Source organism: Xenopus laevis, chromosome 8S (assembly GCF_017654675.1).
Source record: "Xenopus laevis strain J_2021 chromosome 8S, Xenopus_laevis_v10.1, whole genome shotgun sequence".
Taxonomy (NCBI): Eukaryota; Metazoa; Chordata; class Amphibia; order Anura; family Pipidae; genus Xenopus; species Xenopus laevis.
Window position 1 is genome coordinate 96,421,049 of NC_054386.1, and position 12,514 is coordinate 96,433,562.

Genomic DNA, 12,514 nt, shown 5'->3' on the forward strand with positions numbered 1-12,514 from the left:
ACTCTATAATAAATCTGCTGGAAGACATTACTTTTGGTAGGCCTGGTGCTGGGCATCTTGTCAATTTTGATCTTTCATGCCCTTACAACAAAAAGTGCATTTGTCATCCAACTGGACCCATAGGTGCTTATGGCACATGCTCAAGTTACTTTAGAAAGCACCACATCTTGTACAAATGTAAAAAAAGTTTGATTATGTGTACATGTCCAACACAAAAGTATCCACCTCAATATTAGACTGAAATAGCTAAAACTAGTAGTAAGAAACGAACACAATATCTAATATGATACAGCTCGGTTTTCAAAAAATTCCAGAAACATTCACCATTATTTAATTGTTTTTGAATTTCATCCAAGCTTCATTTTGTCCCTGGTGAAACCAACTGCCTTATGCTCTCTATCCCCATTATAAGAAAGCGGAAGAAAGAAAAAAAAGCTTGACGACAGATCTTACTTGTCATTGTGGTATTCTCCTTTCTTGTGGACCTGGTTTTCCAAGGTGAAGTTGAAGTTGAAGTTATTCACAGACTCATTATGGAAGTACTTTGTACGAGAGGCGTAGTCGATATTTTGCAGGTGTTTGATCATGTCTGGGAACCACACGGTCAGCCCATAGTAACTGAGGACAAAAGAGCAAATGGTTGGGCTCTAAAGTGGTGGTTGTTGGACTTTTTTGTTTCAAGCCCCTTTTTATTTATCCTTTGATCAGGAATCCTTTAGTTCATAACAAGCTTTCAGACATGGGAAAATAATGGTGTATCAGCTTTTCAGCCATAGTTTAAAGAATCACCTGAACTGCATCAAAATCACACCCACATTCACCTTCAAGCTGGGATTTCAGGTGTATCTAGATCAGTGATCCCCAACCAGTAGCTCGTGAGCAACATGTTGCTCTCCAACCCCTTGGATGTTGCTCCCAGTGGCCTCAAAGCAGAAGCTTATTTTTGAATTTCAGGCTTGGAGGCAAGTTTCGGTTGCATAAAAACTAGGTGCAGAGCCTCAATGTAGGTTGAAAATCCACATAGGGGCTAAAATGGCCAATCACAGCCCTTATTTGGCACCCCAAGAACATTTTTCAAGCTAATTTTGCTCCTCAACTCTTTTTACTTCTAAATGTTGCTCAAGGGTTCTAAAGGTTGGGGATCCCTGATCTAGATGAACAAATAATCATTCTACCAAATTTTTACCCTACCACTTCTCCCAACCCCCACAGGGGTGCCAACCCCACAGTTTTGGGACCACTGCACTAAAGAATTTGCAAAAAAAACAAATCCTGAATTTAATATATATTAAAATATATGAGCAACTCCATATTTGTATTTATTAATGGGAGCTGCCTTTTTCTTCTGTTGAATAATACATTGTTCATTGAGGAATGGCTAGATTAAAATATATATATATTCCACTCTGTGAAAAATCTGTTGCCTTGTGCTTTGAACTCTCCAAACCTCCTTTCAGCTCCCTGTAGTAATGTGGTGACTTCTGCTCAGAAATGCTCAGGGAGTGTTTTTGAGCAGAGGTCCTTCTGTCCCCCAGGTACAGCTTCTCCCATAGATTGCATGTAGAGTCAGATGAAGAGGTTTCGTTTGTTGGTAGTGGCCATCAATGTGCCTTTTCTGACATTAGTCTAAGCATGGTTTTGTTTGGCTGAGCTCTAAAGTGGTGGTTGTTGGACTTTTTTGGTTCAAGCCCCCTTTTATTCATCCTTTGATCAGGAATCCTTTAGTTCATAACAAGCTTTCAGACATAGGAAATTAATGTCGTATCAGCTTTTCAGCCATAGTTTAAAGAAACCAAACCAAAATCACACCCAAATTCACCTTCAAGATGGGCTTTCAGGTGTATCTAGTAGATGAACAAATAATCATTCTCCCAAAATTTTACCCTAGCCCCTACCCCTTCCACTTCTCCAGACCCCCACAGTTTGGGAACCACTGCACTAAAGATTTTGCAGAAAAACCGAATCCTGAATTTGGTGGATGTAAATAACCGTCAACCTGTTCAGGCAGATAGACATTTTCTTTCAACCATTTCTTTTCAAAACCACATCTCCTGTTTTCCTGCAATCATTGCTTCTAAAAAGAGAGAAATAAGCTTTCGCACTATATAAACCTGCGTAATAGCTGTGAAAGCTGCAGCGGTGGTAGTCTGGATGCTAAATAAGCTCCTCGCTTCTCACACAACAATATTAGTTATGATTTCAGATCAGGAACAGTTTGTAGGACTACCATGGATAACACTCTGGGTAGGTGTGGGCTGGATGCCTAGAAACTAACAATGTACCAACCAGCTTGTCTTAGGAAGAATTAATCAAACCTGATATTTTCTTTCTCTTCTTCGTTTTATGTCAACGGATATATTTTTAGCAGGTGCAAATTACATTTCTCAAGAAAGGAGCTAAAGCTTAATTTAGACTGTACACATTATTAGTACATGCTCTAATAATAGCATTATATATCAGCTTCTCCCTTTAGAAAGAAAATCTGAATATGGCAACAGTGCATATCAAATAATACTATTTCTGATTTCCTTTCAATCATCCAAAAAGTACATTTGGCTCCACGTGGATAGGAGTGGTGGATGCCTCCCAGGGGTGATATGATTAGCGGTTGAGCCAAAAGTCTCCTGGAGTCTGTAGGAGTCACCAGGCCTCTATATTTGGAGTCAGCCCACAACATACTGTTGACTTGAAGATTTTGAAACAGTTCCATGTTTAGAAACCATGAGAAACTTAAAATGTTTTAGAACAACTACTTGTTAAACTATGTGGAGAGGCTGTCAGAGTTGAGGTTGCCTTCTCTGGACCTTGCAAGGGGAAATGATTACTCTTTACAAGTACATTAGAGGACATTATAGACAGTCAATGGGGATCTTCTCTTGACATGTTCCTTGAAGAACAAAAGCAGTACAAATGGTTCTTTACCGTTTTAAGGACTTCTAGATTTGTTTTGATGACTTGATGCAGTAGCGGATTGGGGGGTCCAGGGCTGCTGCCTCGGGATGCACCACCACCCTCCCGGGCCCCCAACCTCAGAGCAAAGCACCCTCTGGCCCTCCTCCCTGAGCCACAACATCCACCTCAGCCCCCCGTGGCTTCCTTATTTTTAATTCGCATTGTGGACCAGGGAGGGAAGTCAGAAGCCGCCCGGCTATAGTAATCTTAAGGGCCTTAGTTAGTTTTCGTATGTGTTTATAGAGAGAGAGACAAATATGTGCTGGGCATTTGAAGCAGTTTAATTTCATGCATAGTTCACTTGATGCACACCAGGACTGTTTACTTGCATTTAGAATACTGCATTGCACTCTGACCCCTATATGCAATAAAAGGCACTAAGTTTGCCCAGGAGCAGTAACCCATAGCAACCAATCCGGTGCTTGCTATTAAACAGATCACTGGTAAATTCTACCTGCTGATTGGTTGCTAAGGGTTACTGCTCCTGAGCAAACTCAGTGTCCTTTATTACATAATCCCCAAGAGTATTTCCAATCTAACCAGCACAGCTGCCATTTGGTTCTAAAACCTTTTGGGCCAATTGACTCTCTTTTCCATTCATATAAAGAATTTTCTTTCTATGTACAGATTCTTGTAGCTGTATTATTTTTACTACCTCTGGAAAACTGCAGTATTGACTCAGCATCCCTGTGCTTTCACCCATATACTGTAATTTCTATGCTTTTGTCAGACTCTGTAGAGCATCATTCACAGTAAAAGCAATGGCTTTGAATGTGAAAACCCACAGGCTACTTAGGGGGGATTGGGCTTGAAAAAAAAACACCCTAGTTAATAATCATTTCATGACTCACAAACTGACAGATTTTGGAAATTCATTCTTTTAACAATGTAGTGTATTTAAGTTATAAAGGAAAACGCATGTGTTGTGCCCATTGCACCTATAGCGATAGTTAAGGTTATTAATTCATAGTTGCAAGCAGGGCAGCCATCAGGGGGGGACAGGGGGGAGAGTTGTAGGGGGCCCCGAGGGTAAGGGGGGCCGGCGACGCCACACTTACTTGATTAGCCGGGCCCCCCATCTTTGTGAGAGCTGCTGACTTGGGAAGGCATGGATGTTTAAGGGGCCCTGGCCACCAATTTTCTTATAACGTGTGGTGGGGGGGGGTGGCTGGCCACCAATTTTTTTTTCTCATGTGGGGTCCTAGCCACCAATATTTTTTAATGGGGGGGCCCTGGCCACAAATGTTTTTTTATGGGGGGCCCACCAATATCTTTTTATTAACATGTGGGAACCCTAGCCACCAATATTTTTGTTGTTTTTTTACAGTGTGGTGGGGGGTGGACCTGTGGGTTGGGGAGGGCAGACCTGTAGGTGGGGCTTGCGGTGGGCGCAGCTCAGGGGGCCCAGGAAATTTTGTCGTATGGGGCCCTGCGATTTCTGATGGCGGTCCTGGTTGCAAGTAATTGCGGCTCTAGGCTAAGAAGCCAACTTCATTAAACCCTTTCAAATTGGTTTGTAATTGCCAACCTTTAGCATTCCCCCTGAAGAAATATGCTGTAATTCGATCCTTGGATGAGTTAGCGGCCGTATAAAGGGTTATATCAGTCAACACCAACCTCAATGGTTCTTCTTTTAATGTTACCGTTTGCCGCCAGGTTCCTAATTTAATTTATGGGCAAGATTTGTATCTTAATAAATATATAACAAAATCAGCCCTGGCTTTCCAGGTGGTTCTGTTGTCACAGCAATAAGAGGTTCCATGTATTTACTTTTCGAATCTATCCAATCTCTTTATTGCTTCCAGCATGGTCCACAAGACTGTAACTTCATTAGCAGCTGACGGTTGCTGTTTCAATGTTCACCCAAAGAACGCCAGACGGTAACTAGGAATATGGCATTTTAATTACCTCACTGACACTTTGAATTAACGGTTATTTGGAAGAATCAATTTGGAAGGCTCAATCCTGATTAAGAAATGCATACATTATCCAGTGCTCGTGGCGAGTCTGGCATTTAACTGCCATGTGTTTCAGTCGGTGGGAAGTGATCCGTCTGCTTAATTGGTCTTGGGGTAGAGAATTCCCATGCAGGTAGAGGCATAACTAATTAATTGGCTTGATCACTAACCATTCTGCTAAATATTACCAATTCCCATTCTTATTTATGGAATACTTAGTACGAAGGCCCGCCTCTCTGCCTGATAAATATATATTTATATTCTAGAACTGGGTCACACTCTTTAGTATAAAGCACTTATCAAACACTTAAAAATGTAATGCAGCATTCCAAATATATGGGTAAATTCAAGAGTATATTGAAATAAAGTTCTGTGCAATTTCGAAAACACGGTAGGTGTTAGTCTTTAGACTTATCTGTACAGAGTCATGAGCCGTTGTGATGTTTCGGGGGCATATCGCGCCCTTTCTCAATATATACAGTATATGTATATAGCAAAAAGAGGTTTTAAGAGTTTCTTATTGTTTAATTTTGGCATTGCTGTGAATAGCCAGTTACCCAATCTAGCTTTAGACCTGTCAATGCCGTCAAGAGAAACATGCCATGATGGTTTCTGCTATTGCCTAAGAAGTGTGAAGGCACTTAAAGTAATATGCCAGTATATGGACAAGAAGACGCTCTATAAGGCTGCATCTCATACAGAGGAGGGTAAAATTGAGAATATTGAGCTTCTGAACTGAAGAATGTTGAGATGGACACATACTTCTGCGCTATCATGAAGATATAGTCCATAGAGCATGGCAAGTACACCTATATGAGATGCCCTATTCATTAAATGGCACTACATACATGTAAAAAATGAAAGCTTAGAAATGTTCTTCAGGTTAAATATTTTCTTTCTAAACCAAATTTAAGATGACGTCAGATGGGGTTCTTGCCTTCTGGATCAACTAAAAGTTAGCAGGTTTCACTTGGACAAAAGGCTGAAATTGTTGGATACAACTGTGTAATATCAAGCTAACAAAGTCAACATTGAGAAAAAGGCTAAAAATTGGTGGATGTACCATTTTTGAAGCCTCATCCAGCAGAAGGGCGTTCCGCCACCTCTGCTGCTCGCATAATTCAGCGCATGACAACATGTGCACTAACCCCCCCTCACTGTCTGCTTATTTGTGTATGTACACCTACCCAGAACACTGTATTTTCAAGCTGTAATTGAGTGGATAAGGAGGAAGCAGACCCTGTGGTTCATGCTCCTGTCCCCCCAGGCCTTCCATGGCCATGGGGTCTGCTTCCTCTAAAGCAGGGGTCCCCAACCTTTTTTACCCATGAGCCACATTCAAATGTAAATAGATTTGGGGAGCAACACAAGCATGAAAAAGTCAGTTGGGGTAACAAATAAGGGGCTGTGATTGGCTATTTGGTAGCTCCTATGTGGACTGGCAGCCTACAAGAGGCTCTACTTGGCACTATACTTTGTTTTTAGGCAATTAAAACTCGCTTCCAAACCTGGAATTCAAAAATAAGCCCCAGCTTTGAGGACCCTGAGAGCAACATCCAAGAGGTTGGAGAGCAACATGTTGCTCACGAGCTACTGGTTGGGGATCACTGCTCTAAAGTTACGGTATGCCACTGGTCTCATCTACTATGTCACTATAGAAGTCAGCATGATACTTCCATGATCACTCTGTCAACAGCATTTGATAGATAAATACCCAGTCTTCCTTTTCTTAACTAACCTTTTGAAAGCATGAGAATAATAGAAGAACAGAAATTAGGGCTCATCTTTTTGGGGGAGCAATGTACACAGTGTAAAAAAACAAGTAACAAAGTTAATTTTTTGCATTTTGAACCTTCTATGTGCCTACAACTCACAGATACAAATATATGCAGAATTAGCATCACCAGTCACCAGCATAGCATACTAACAGATCAATGATATCTAACAAGCCCCTACTATATGCACAAGGCAAGAGCACCAGGGGTTGAAAGTAAGCACAGTTCTTAATGCCTGCTAGAGGGTCCCTTGCGGTGATTTGTTCTGGCTTTTTGAGCTGTGCATGGCTATGTCGTGGGTTCAAGTACTCCATGTAGGCTCCAGCATTTGCACCAGAACCCATGGTTAATGAGCTCTTTTACCTTCTTCTGACAAAGCTGAAGGTGGCTATACAGTTTCTCCATCTCCAAGATGGTCCCCAAGATTTTAAGGGCCACAGATAAATGCTTTCTCTTCTTGAAATTGAAACCAGCCTTGGAAAAAGCTGTGAAGTTGTGCGTGAAACAGAATTGCTGGGATGTAGTTTTCAAAAATCAAACCCTATGTGGAGTGATGGTCAAGTTACTTATGTTTTACAGAAAGATATAAAAGCTGTGAGGCCATCATGATCAACTGTCATTATCATAAAGCCCTGCGGCTACTTGTGAGAGCTTAGAAATAAATGTTCCAACAAGCAGTACCAAATTTCTTTTGTTTTTCAGTCCATGAAGGAAATAATGAATTTTTCAGTCTGAAGATCACAAGATGCCCTTCTGTGAGACGCAGTGGCCCAGATCCCAATAATCTCATGACCTCTTTTTTGCTCTTCCTAATTCCCAACCTCTGGTCTAGAGATGAAACATTGTGAATCCTAATACTGTATTTATGGATAGTGGCCAAGTAGAACGGATGTATGTTTCACCCTCTATGTTTTAAAGGAGAACTAAAGCTAAACTAAAGAAGTAGGCTAGAAATGCTGTACATTATGTTTTGGGCTTCTGTACCAGCACAAGGCAATCATATCTCTTTAGCAGGGAACTTCAAAAATGCTCCTCATTTTCTGCTTCATGATTGGTGATGACCCCTAAGCTCACCTTCTCAACATCTGCTCAGAGCCCACTGAGCATGTGAGTGTCACAGACACTTTCCAAGATGGTGACCCCCTGTGACAAGTTTGAAGTCCTGGAACATTGCTGCTATTGACAAGCTGAATCTTTAGGCTGGTGCAGTAAGTTCAGTATATACAATATGGCATTTTTAGCCATATTAATTTTTAGGCTTTAGTTCTCTTTTAATCAGGAAACCATGCGGCAGAATAAACAAAATTACTACGAGTGACAAAGGCCTTACTGATTTACACATATTACCACTAAAAGCCATAAAAGCCACTATAAGCAGTGTGTTGTTGGGTATGTGTGTTCCCATGGTAAATGTTTAATCGCTGTAGCAGTACAAAAGTCTCAAAACAGAGGTTGCAGAATAAAAGTAGAAGATGGTATTTTATTGATTTCATTACTTGAATTTGATGTTGCTTTGAGCGTACAAGTAAGCTCTTCTCAACAAGCACAATATATACAGTATATATATATTGTGCTTGTTGAGAAGAGCTTACTTGTATGCTCAAAGCAACATCAAACTCAAGTAATTAAATCACTAAAATACCATCTTCTACTTTTATTCTGCAACCTCTGTGTTGAGGCTTTTGTACTGCCACAGTAATTAAACATATAACATATAATTAAAATAGGCTTTTTCCACCCCTGGTAAAGTGCCAACTAAGGCAACATTTTTGCCTTTTCTCATGGCAGAAGCACACTGCGTGGTGTGTATTTATCTGCACTCATATATATAGGTCTTTCTATAAGTATAAGAAGTTTATGGAAACAGTCTGCCGTTATCGAGAAGCCAGCGAGATAGACAGTTTCACCTGTGCCTGGAGCCTTTTGCAGCAATGCCATTTTGTAAGGATTGTAGCAATTTCACACATTTAACACATTTTAGGGTGAATTTGGGTTAAAAAAAATCAGTTACTCCAACAACATGAAGAAAGACAGTGAAAGTGTCCTGTTAAATGCTATCATTCATCACTGATTGGGATTGCTCTTTTCTTACCTGAACGACATAGTGAACCAAACAGCCATCATCATGAGAGTAGTACGTCGGTATTCTGGGGCAAAACACTGACGGAAGTTGGCCCAGACCTGTAAACAAATAAATAAGCTCACGTATGTAAGTGGTCAAGTGCAAGAGTGTAAAACATGGTAGAAACATGCAAATGAGAAATCAATAAAATGCCTTCAAAGAAATGGAGCCCAGTGGTTCTCAATTATGTACAATTTATATATATGTGTGTAAATGAGATGCTCTTCCCAAACATCTGGAAACCTTACAATGTTTCATTGCATTGGAGTAACACTTTTAGTTACTCTACACAACTGAACCATAGTTAATGGCCCATCAGATATGTACCGGCCTTGATTGACCATGGAAGGAGAAGCGCACCCTGCAAACTGATCTTCAAAACTTACAGATCTCTGTCCTGTAATGACTCCAGAATATTATTATATTAAGTGATTACCATTTGTTTACCCTGTATCTGCCACCAAGTCATCATTTAGAGCTGTGTTGTTGAAGAAGGCTTAAATGCTGTTAATCTATGGATTCATAGCTCAACAAGAAGTCAATACTTAAAAGAAATAGCTCTGTAGAGACATCCAAAGACATGCCACATCTTGCTGGGGTCATTCCTGCCTATCTATAGTGGCCCTCCTATGCATCATGCTGTACCTGTTGTAATAGGTTGAGCATTCGGATTGTCCAGCGTCTGTAAATGGTCCCAGTGTCTGACTGGAGCTCAACAAGCTCATCCTCTTGCTTAATAGTTTTAATTTGGGTCACCTATAGAGAGAAGAATACAGTTGTCACATTTGTTGTTACCTCTTCCTTCTATTTGTTCTGGAGGCCGGGAATAGGTTACAAAAGGAAGAACTCGCTTGACGTTGAGCTTAACTGACAATTGAGATATTTAATTCAAGACAAATGAAATCAGAATTGGGAGGGTGTTGACTTATCCGGCAGACAGGCTGCATATTTAACATAATCCTTTTGTAATCTCCAGCACTGCTCTGAAGATCAGGAGCAAACATTTTCTCCCAGCCTCATTTACGCAAAGCTTTATCAACCGCCAGAACTCTAAGTGTATTTAATTACGCTTCTTATGAACTATAGCAAGGTTGGACAAGCATGGATGCACAGCCGAAGCATATAGAAAATAGTTGGTCCATATTATTGGTTGTTTTTTCTACTCACGGAAAACACTCTCTCAGGGTGTCCTTTGGCTCTCATATTGGTGTCATGAACTTGCTTTAGCACCATCCAACCTTCATCATGTTTCCCGTTCTGAAATAGCAACGCATTATATTTTACTTATGACCTCCAACTCCATTTATTCATGACCCTTCTAGATCTAGTGCATCAGCATTGAGCAAAAATATAACTTGATTTAACTTAAAGGGATACTGTCATGGGAAAAATGTTTTTTTCAAAATTAAACAGTTAATAGTGCTGCTCCAGCAGAATTCTGCACTGAAATCCATTTCTCAAAAGAGCAAACAGATTTTTTTATATTCAATTTTGAAATCTGACATGGGGCTAGACATTTTGTCAATTTCCCAGCTGCCCCTGGTCATGTGACATGTGCCACTTTAGGAGAGAAATGCTTTCTGGCAGGCTGCTGTTTTTCCTTCTCAATGTAACTGAATGTGTCTCAGTGGGACATGGGTTTTTACTATTGAGTGTTGTTCTTAGATCTACCAGGCAGCTGTTATCTTGTGTTAGGGAGCTGTTATCTGGTTACCTTCCCATTGTTCTTTTGTTTGGCTGCTGGGGGGAAAAGGGGAGGGGGGTGATATCACTCCAACTTGCAGTACAGCAGTAAAGAGTGATTGAAGTTTATCAGAGCACAAGTCACATGACTGGGGGCAGCTGGGAAATTGACAATATGTCTAGCCCCATGTCAGATTTCAAAATTGTTTTTGCTCTTTTGAGAAATAGATTTCAGTGCAGAATTCTGCTGGAGCAGCACTATTAACTGATTCATTTTGAAAAAACATTTTTTTCCCATGACAGTATCCCTTTAAGTATGGATATCATTAGTTTTAGGTGAATGAAGACCTCTTAAGGTGCAGAAACGAGTCTCACAGCAGACTATCCAATCAGTTAATCTTAGTAAAGCCAACCTACTGTGATATTTGCTCACCTCTAAGAAAAAGCGAGGGCTCTCAGGCATGGTGGTTAGAGCTCCTATAGCAAACACAGATGGGAATGCACACACCAGCACAAACACCCTCCAGCTGTGGAACTGGTAAGCGGAACCCATCTGGAAGCTCCATCCTTTAAGAGAGACAAACAGAAGATGTAGCTACTGCACCAACAGAGTCATAAATAGTCCATCACATTATGCTATGAAAGATACAATCTCCAGCCTGGTGATAACCCCAAATTCCTAGTTTTTTTGATGTGACTTGTCACAGGACAAGTTGATATGTTCAAAAACTGATGCAAAAACATAAGACTTAAATAATAGGATCTTTCCCTCTTTTTGGTTCAGTTTTACTAAAACGTCTTTGTACCTCATTTTACCCTCTCCCTGATGCCTCTTCACAGTATCCAACAGTATCTAAAATACTAGTTATGATTGTCTTCTTCACTGAAATTACCCTATAATTTGTGCAGGAATAGGCAAAGAAAGGAAAACTGCTGGAAGAAGATTATGAAGAAGCGCAGCCATAAAAATAATTGTCTACCATGGACCCTAAAGCAATTGTATATTTGTTCTCCAATCACTTACCATAGTGTGGAATGATGGCCCAAGCCATTGCTGAGGCATATATCCCGCCTATCATCCAGAACATGCACAACCAACTCAAGTGCTCTCCCCTTTTTTCTTGGGCTAGAAACTCAGAGAAATAGGAGAAGACTATTGGAATGGACCCACCGATACTATAAAGAAAAGGAAAAAAAATAAAGAATTATAGACAATAAAAGGAAAGCAATGGATAGGTCTTACTAAACTCTATAGTTAGTATAGGTATGGGTATATAGAATTTTAATTAAAAGTAGGGAGGGGTGTGTGTATGGATGCTGGGTTTTCATTTGGAGGGGTTGAACTTGATGGACTTTGTCTTTTTTCAACCCAATTTAACTATGTAACTATGTAACAAACTTTAGTACTAGGCCTAGAAGTTCCCTTTCTTCTTCCTCTCTTTACATTTCTCTTGTTTGAGTGAATGTTTGAAGTGGTCTTTGCTATACACATAGGAATTACAAGACAAGAATTTAATGGCTCAACTTTGTCAAATCGGACTAATTTTTCTGAACGAAACATGACATTAGTCAAAACATTACAGTGAATAAATCAGCTGAATGAGTGGGATATGATCGAAAGCAGAAATGAAGTTCATACCCAACACCAGATAGAAGCCTGCAGAACAAGAAGGTGCCGTATCCCTGGACAAATGAAGAAAAGAAGGCAAAAACGCTGTTGACAGAGAGACAGATAAGTAGGCACTGCCGTCGGCCAATTCGGTCTGCCAGCCCTCCCCAAAAGAACGCACCAACCATCATCCCCAGGTAGACGATGAGACCTGCAGAGTTAGAAAAGGCAAATTAATAATCAATGGGTATCTCTTTTGTGCTGCTCAGAATCTTAATTATTATCTAACCCTTCCATTTTAATTTATTATGTATCCTTCAGGCGGCATAACTCAGTACCATAATATGCTCCATGTTGGAAAAATCTCCACAACAGACTTCATAATGCAAGAACATTTCCAGATCCAAACATCAGA

General features: G+C 40.4%; 1 protein-coding gene across 1 annotated transcript in view; it reads right to left on the reverse strand.

Annotated features, from left to right (window-relative positions):
* Window positions 1-12,514, reverse strand: part of LOC108700350 (synaptic vesicle glycoprotein 2A) — a 79,379-nt gene that overhangs the window by 8,797 nt on the left and 58,068 nt on the right. The window contains exons 3-9 of the mRNA XM_018233462.2: window positions 12,130-12,310; window positions 11,515-11,666; window positions 10,924-11,057; window positions 9,975-10,064; window positions 9,453-9,563; window positions 8,778-8,866; window positions 454-618 (exon numbers count right to left, since the gene is read on the reverse strand). Coding sequence (XP_018088951.1) covers window positions 454-618; window positions 8,778-8,866; window positions 9,453-9,563; window positions 9,975-10,064; window positions 10,924-11,057; window positions 11,515-11,666; window positions 12,130-12,310 — 922 coding nt within the window. The remainder of the gene's footprint in view (window positions 1-453; window positions 619-8,777; window positions 8,867-9,452; window positions 9,564-9,974; window positions 10,065-10,923; window positions 11,058-11,514; window positions 11,667-12,129; window positions 12,311-12,514) is intronic.